This window comes from Symsagittifera roscoffensis, chromosome 7, assembly GCF_963678635.1.
Source record: "Symsagittifera roscoffensis chromosome 7, txSymRosc1.1, whole genome shotgun sequence".
Taxonomy (NCBI): Eukaryota; Metazoa; Xenacoelomorpha; order Acoela; family Convolutidae; genus Symsagittifera; species Symsagittifera roscoffensis.
In genome coordinates this window covers 46,614,382-46,621,729 of record NC_087068.1, presented here as the reverse complement: position 1 = coordinate 46,621,729, position 7,348 = coordinate 46,614,382, and the positions used below count along the sequence as shown (strand labels likewise).

Here is a 7,348-nt window from a genome sequence, read left to right as displayed (position 1 = left end):
AAAATTCAGAAATTAATACAGGCTTGAGGGGAGTTGAAATCAACGGTAAGTCATTTGGCGGGAGTAGAGTGGAGATTGTACGGTTTATCCGAGTTTCATACTTGTGTACAGTGCGTGAAATGCTATCTTAATTTTCAGAGTTTGACATGGCACAGCAACAAACTTACGAAGAGTACATTTTGGCCGAAGAGCAGAGAGACGGAGTGCGCATGACATGGAATGTATGGCCCACGAACAGACTGGAAGCCACTCGAAATGTCGTGCCCATTAGTGTCCTACACACCCCCCTCAAAAGCCGACCGGACTTACCCGAACTAAAGTACGATCCGATCATTTGTGCACGACCGACATGCAGAGCGATTCTGAACCCTTTCTGCCAAATCGACTACGATTCGAAAGTGTGGGCTTGTAACTTCTGCTTTCAACGTAACTCGTTCCCGCCGCAGTATGCGATGATTTCACGTGAGAATCAACCGGCCGAGATCATCCCCCAATTTACGACTATAGAGTACACGTTGCCCAGAGCGCAGGTGTTGCCGCCTATTTTCCTGTACGTCGTGGACACGTGCCTGGATGAAGACGAAATGAATAGTCTGAAAGAGTCACTTCAAGTGTCAATCGGACTTTTGCCGACCAATGCGCTTGTAGGTTTTATCACTTACGGCAAAATGGTGCATGTTCACGATCTTTGTTGCACGGAACTGTCGAAGAGTTTCGTGTTTCGAGGAACTAAGACCTACACAACCAAACAGCTGCAGGAGATGTTAGGGATTGGACAGGCGTCCCAAGGTGGTATGATGCCTCACGCGACACCTGGGCAGCGAGCCCCGGTTCCTCCCCAGTTTCAACCGGGAGGTGCCAGACCTGCGCAAAATAACCCAGCTGGGAACGCACCAGCTATTCCGTCGAATCCTTTTATCCAGCCGATTGAGAAATGTGACCTGGCTTTGGATGATTTTGTGAGGGATATCCAGAAAGATTCATGGCCAGTTCCGACTGGAAAGCGAGCTTTGCGATCGACTGGCGCCGCGATGGCTATTGCGGTGAGCCTGCTGGAAATGTCGTTCCCAAATACTGGCGCAAGAATTATGCTGTTTACCGGTGGACCATGCACCCAAGGACCGGGTATAGTCATTGACGATGATCTAAAACATACAATCAGATCACATAACGATATTATGAAGGATGACGCGAAATACTTGAAGAAAAGTACGAAATTCTTTGACCAACTCGCAAGGCAAGCTTGTCATAACGGGCATGTGATTGACTATTTTTCGGCCGCACTGGATCAAACTGGGTTGCTGGAAATGTCAACCTGTTTCCGTCTAACAGGAGGCGTGGTTGTCCAGGGGGACTCATTTGGAACTCAATTATTCCACTCGACGTTCAAGAAGTTCTTGACAAAACCAGAAAACGAGGACTCGAAATTGGCTTTCGGAGCAACCTGTGAGGTCCGCATGTCTAAAGAGCTGAAAATTGCAGGATGTGTTGGAAATTGTATCTCGATGGAAATCAAAAGCCCGTCGATTGCTGAAACTGATATAGGGGAATCGGGAACGGTTCAGTGGAAAATATGCGGTATAACTCCGACTTCGACCTTCGGTTATTTCTTCGACGTTGCCTCGCAACAAACGAACCAACCTATGCCGCCGGGTGGTAGAGGCTACATTCAGTTCGTGACTCAGTATCAACACTTATCGTCCTCGCGACGTATTAGAGTCACTACTATTTGTCGTCCCTGGGCCGAAGTGCAAACGAACTTGCAATACATTGCAGCCGGGTTCGACCAGGAAGCGGCAGCTGTTGTTATGGCCCGCTTGGCGGTCCACCGAGCCGAGACAGAAGAAATACCAGACGTGCTTCGCTGGTTAGACCGACAGCTCATCAAACTGTGTCAAAAGTTCGGAAACTACTCAAAGGAAGACCCGAATTCGTTTACGTTGCCCGCGAACTTCAGCTTGTATCCGCAATTTATGTTCCACTTAAGACGGTCCCAGTTCCTGCAGATTTTTGGGTTCTCGCCCGATGAGACAGTCTTCTACAAACATTGTTTGTATGCTGAAGAAACTGGACAAAGTGTAATGATGATTCAGCCGTTGTTGTACGCGTACAGTTTCCAAGGACCAGAGCCAGTTTTACTGGATAGTACGAGCATAAAACCGGATCGAATCTTGCTCATGGATACGTTTTTCCAGGTGGTCATTTACCACGGAGAGACTATTTCTAAATGGGTACAGTTTGGATATCAAAACATGCCTGAGTATGCAAATTTGCGACAGTTGTTACAGGCGCCTGTTGATGATGCGCATGAGATTATAGCAAACAGGTTCCCGTTGCCGAGGTTCGTCCAGACGGAACACGAGGGATCCCAGGCGCGATTCCTCATGAGTCGCGTGAACCCCTCGCAGACTCACAATAATTACTTGACAACCAGTGGCGAGTCTTCAATGCCGATTTTGACGGATGATGTCAGCTTCCAAGTGTTTTTCGACCACTTGAAGAAATTAGCAGTCGCTGCTCAGAACTGAAGACTGAAATGTACGAAACTGTTTTCTTGATCTTTTTTCCCTGGCCCTTTCGACGATGTTTCTTGACTTAATCAAGATTTTGCAATAATTGTCTTCGAGTGGTTATTTTTATGTGAAGTTTGTCAAGCTTTCAGAAAAGATTTTTCGATTTGCATTTGATAGCATTGAAAATTTAAAAAAGATTCAAGATAGCATTGAGAGTTTTTAAAAGATTCAAGATAGCATTGACAATTGTAAAAAGATACGGAAAACAGCTAAGTACATGTGTAATAAAGTTCAGTAGGATTGCAATGTCAACGTGTCCTATATCATTTTGGCGAATATATATTATAAATTGTAAAGGTTATGATACTAAATAATATGCTTCATAAATTTCATCAATTTATCAAATTAATTGCGATATTGTAAAAGAATATTGCCGTTGTTTTAGAGTTTCTCAATTTGTGTAGAAATGTGGTTTATGTAAATTCCGAGTTTTCTGGAGTATTATCGGAGAAATGGGTATCAATTTGAATTTTGCGTAACACTTTTGGAACAAGTAGTAGAATGTGTATTATCAGGTTCAAGCAGCAGCCAAATTGAATGTTCTCCTTATTTGCACATTTTTCTCAGACGATCATAACATGCGAATAGCTAAAATATTCAAGTCATATGAAGTCAAGTCAACCGGTTTTCGGGAAGTGTTTCATGGTATAATAACACAATTATAGGGTCAGATAATTGCAGATAACATTGGTGTCAAATAAATCCAGGGTCTTAAGTAAAATGAGATTGGTTTTTGCAAACTGACTTGATCTGCTAATACCAGTCGCGTGGATGTTTTTTTTTATGATTATGGTCAGAAAATTCTGTGCTACATGCACAGTAACCGGCTATCCTTAATAACTTTTTACGCTTGTGATAAGCAAGCGTTATCAAACTGGAATATGGACTTTTTTCGGGTTAACAAGTTAAACAAAATCAGTTGAATCACTTCACTTTTCTTATTGTCTTCACTTCTCTTCTTGCCTTCTCTTAGCATGTTCCAGATGGCTTCCCCCTTGGCCTGGAGGTATAGCAATTTCCTGCGTACCCTGCGGTCTGGGGTTCGAGTCGTGGTCGGATCTTGTTTTTTTTAAGTATCAAGGAAATTTAAAAAAATAAGTCTGGGGTTCGAGTCGGATTAAAGGAAATTTAAGTATTAAGTTAAAAAAAAATTGTTGGTTTTTCGTTTATTCTCTCAGGTTTTGTCGGCTAAATTGGCACAATGCTTTTTTCTTGTGCTGTAGACAATTTTCCTAATTGTGGCAAGTGCAAATATCATGTTTATTTCAAGGGGGGACATGAAAGATTAAAAAAAAAATCATAAATTTTTTTTTGGGGTTCTGTTAGTGTTTGTTGCCACATCACTGGTTCTTTTTGCTTTAAGTAACTTATTGATAGCCCAAGTGCTGTTCATTCTAGTTTGAAGGGGACTTGAAAGATTGAAAAGAAAATCAAAAAAGCATTTGTTTTTGTTTCAAGTGGTTTTTGCTCATATATTGTTGGGTTAAGCGCCCCAGAACTGATTTTTCTTGTGCTGTAAACAACTTTCGTTGTAGTTGCAAGCGCAATTGTTGTTTAAGGTGGGACTTGAAATTTTTCTATATAAAGTTCTTTTTTTTCCGGCTTTGTTTCTTCGTAAATTTTGTTCCGTTGTGGCTGATATAAAATTCAAGTGTCTGGCATGTTTGCCTGGAATTAATTTCTATCGATAATTGAAAGTTTGTATGACCTAGTTTTTTTCAACAGTTTTCTTTTTCAGCTTTTCATGTTTAAATTTATGTTAGTGCTCCGCTTCGCCTCTTCGTGTATCGAGCTTGCGGTTTTTGAAATACATGTAAGTTAGTAGCAAAAGTGTTCCTCGAGAAAAAGTTGGTAGAAAGGTGGAGGGGTGGGCTAAGTCTAGATTCGTTGGAATATTTCGTAGGTTACTTAGTCTAGGTGTTTCTGACGCTCGTGGTGGTTTATTAGGTTGTTCACTTTTTCGTTGGAAATGCTTCTGGCACGTTGAGCACTTTTTAGGCCTTGAACTTAAAAAACGAAAAGTTGACAAACTTTTTGTGTTTAATGGACGCCAAGGGTAAACGTAGCCTCGTGTGGAAATTGTTCAAATACAAAAAAATGTGACTATTGTTCAAAAAAGCGCTGTTCGTGTAATGATGAGAGCAAGTCAGGTACTAGACTTTTCCCCCCTTAAATGACTTTAGGAACAGAATGGTATAATGTGTAGGAATGGTAAGTTTCATACATGCTCAACTCTTCGAAAAAGCAAATAAAACTACCTTCATTTGGGTAGTAAATAGGTGTAGTACGTTTTTGGTGTTAGTTTCTTTTCAATTAATGTTCTTAAAAATGTTGATTTCTTTGCGTAGTCGTGATTTTCGGCCTAGTTTCCATCAGTTCTTTTCTTTTTTTAACGAATTTTGTTTTATTTGGTACTGTTCTTTCGGCTTGTTAAGCATGGATTTAATTGATTTTGAATTTTTTTTTTAAATATTGCTGAAAGTTTTTAAGTTCGATTAAACGATTTCAGCGTACATTTTATGGCATAATGAACGTATACTGCGTTGTTTTGAGGATGAAAGTTCCTGTTCGAAAAAATTAATTTTTTTTCAATTACGAGAGCAGGTGTCTTGAAATTGAGAACAATAGTATTTCCAGTAAGCAACTTTTTCTTACACTTTTTAACTGTTATTGCTTTAAACATGCTTTTTTATTGAACCCTCACAACCTCAAGGTTCTTTTCCTCTTGACCTGGAGTTAACGACGTCGCCTTTGTACCATAAAGTCTGGGTTTAAACTCTTTGCCGAACTTAGTTTTTTTTTCCGCAGCAGTTGAAAAAAAAATCTGTAAAAATTGTATCGTTGGAGTTCCTTTATTCGGCTAAAATTTTGGCGGTTTAGTTGCCGCATCACAATCTTGTTGGTCCTGTTTACAACTTTCAGTGCAAGTGCAAGTGTTGCCATTGGTAGGTTCAGGAAGTTGGGCTTGAAACATTTTGAACTTTTTAAAAATAAATCTGTCTTTCGGCTCAACAGGTGTCTGCGCAAAGGTTATCGGCTTAGTTGCCACATCACTGTTTTTTTGTGCTGTAGGCAACTTCCTTTGTAGTTGAAATTGTAATTTTTGTTCACTCTAATCTCAGGTGGGAATTGAAACTCTAAATATATTTTTTTTATGAAATGATAGTTTTTTTCTGCTCTACTTGTGTCTGCTCAAAGATGGCAGTGTTTATTTCCTTTTCGTAAGTTGTTCCGTTGCTGAAATAATTTTCAAATTTTGGCATTTCAGTCTAGAGTGAACTTCTATCGAGACATGCAAAAATTTAAATTTTGGTAGAACTAGTTTTCAACGTTTTCCATTTTTTTCACCTATGTTTTTTGTGTTTTTGTTTTGTGTTTAATCGCAAGTGGTTTAATCGCTTATGTGTATAAGTCTGTGATTTTCAATTTTTTTGAAAAATTTTCAAAAATTGTTTGCACTTAAATTTGACGTTTTACAGTTGGCCTTAAGAATTCTGAAATCAATTTCATTTGCTGACAAGAAAGCAAATTACGGTCTCTATGACGAAACTGTAAATATTGCTGAACAACTTGATGCTCTTCGTTTCAGAGATTTTAGTTAAAAAAATTCCCTGCGAACTATAAAAAAAAATACTGTTTGTTCCATATTTATCAATTTAGGTTTCCATTATCAAAAATTGTCCTTCAGAAAAAACATTGATCTCATTAAACATTTCGCGCTAAGGATTTTTTTGTTGAACTCTTCAGGTGATTGTAATTTTTTCGGACTTTTCATAACTCGTTTGAAACAAATTTTGTTCTTTTTTTAGGAGCGAAGAATCACTTACCTGTCGACTGTACCTTGGAAATGACGCTTCTATGATCAAAGTAAGTCAATACAGTGATGATTTGCCAGTTGAGTTGAAAAGTGATGATATATATATTTATAGTGTCAGCTTGAAAAAGTGTTGTAGCTTTTTTACCGTATCATTTGTCTCTTGCTTCAAAACTATTCATCCGTTAGAAGATAGAACTTTTTCTCGTGTGCGGGAATTAATCGTTAGTAACCTTGAGTACAACAATGAAAGAGAGCCAACATGTTTTCAACATCATTAACTTTTGCTCTAAAAGAAACACAAATCGTATGATTCTAATCCCTTGCATAGAAATTGAGATAAGTTGAAATTCATATCTAAAAAAATGGTAATCCAACAGGCTCATACAGAGGAAAAAAGAAAGAGAAAGAAAAACAGAAAGGAAAAGACACGTCAGACAAAGAGCAAGAGAAAGAGAGAAAAAAAAGAAAGATAGAAAGAGAGAGCGAGCGAGCGAGAGAGAGAGAGAGAGAGAGAGAGAGAGAGATAGAGTGAGCCAGAGACAGAGGTGATAGAGCAATTTTGAATGAGAGTCTTCCTGTCAAGATAGCAAAACTAAATTGCTTATTTTAATCAGCATAGTAAAATCAGCATAGCTAAGTTATTCATCCTGCAAAATTTGGTTACCTTGTAGCAATGTCAAGTTAGCTTTCAAATTTGAATTTTAAATGTGAGAAAATGTAGTTTATTCAGTAGAGTAGAAGAGAACCTTTATGCGTAAGGGACCGTTTCGGATCAAAGGTTAATTTGAGAGAATTATGGCCTTGAACTAAAAGAAAGAAAATAAGATGAGAGAACAGCGACGTTCAGAGTCAAAAGTAGAATGTTCAAAATTGTCGCTTCGCTTTTTACTCTTGAGTTAGGTTTAATTAGAGGAACCCTTCATGGTAGTAGGAGAATAGAAAAATACAAGCAAAGACA

At 38.8% G+C, this 7,348-nt stretch overlaps 2 protein-coding genes across 5 annotated transcripts in view; one reads left to right on the top strand and one right to left on the bottom strand.

The window, feature by feature from the left end:
* Positions 1 to 7,348, bottom strand: part of LOC134851561 (ranBP2-like and GRIP domain-containing protein 3) — a 315,621-nt gene that overhangs the window by 95,295 nt on the left and 212,978 nt on the right. The window lies entirely within an intron of this gene.
* LOC134851251 (protein transport protein Sec23A-like) lies at positions 24 to 3,057 on the top strand. Its single transcript, XM_063867251.1, has one exon. The coding sequence runs from the start codon at positions 147 to 149 to the stop codon at positions 2,526 to 2,528; it is 2,382 nt and encodes a 793-aa protein (XP_063723321.1). The 5' UTR covers positions 24 to 146; the 3' UTR covers positions 2,529 to 3,057.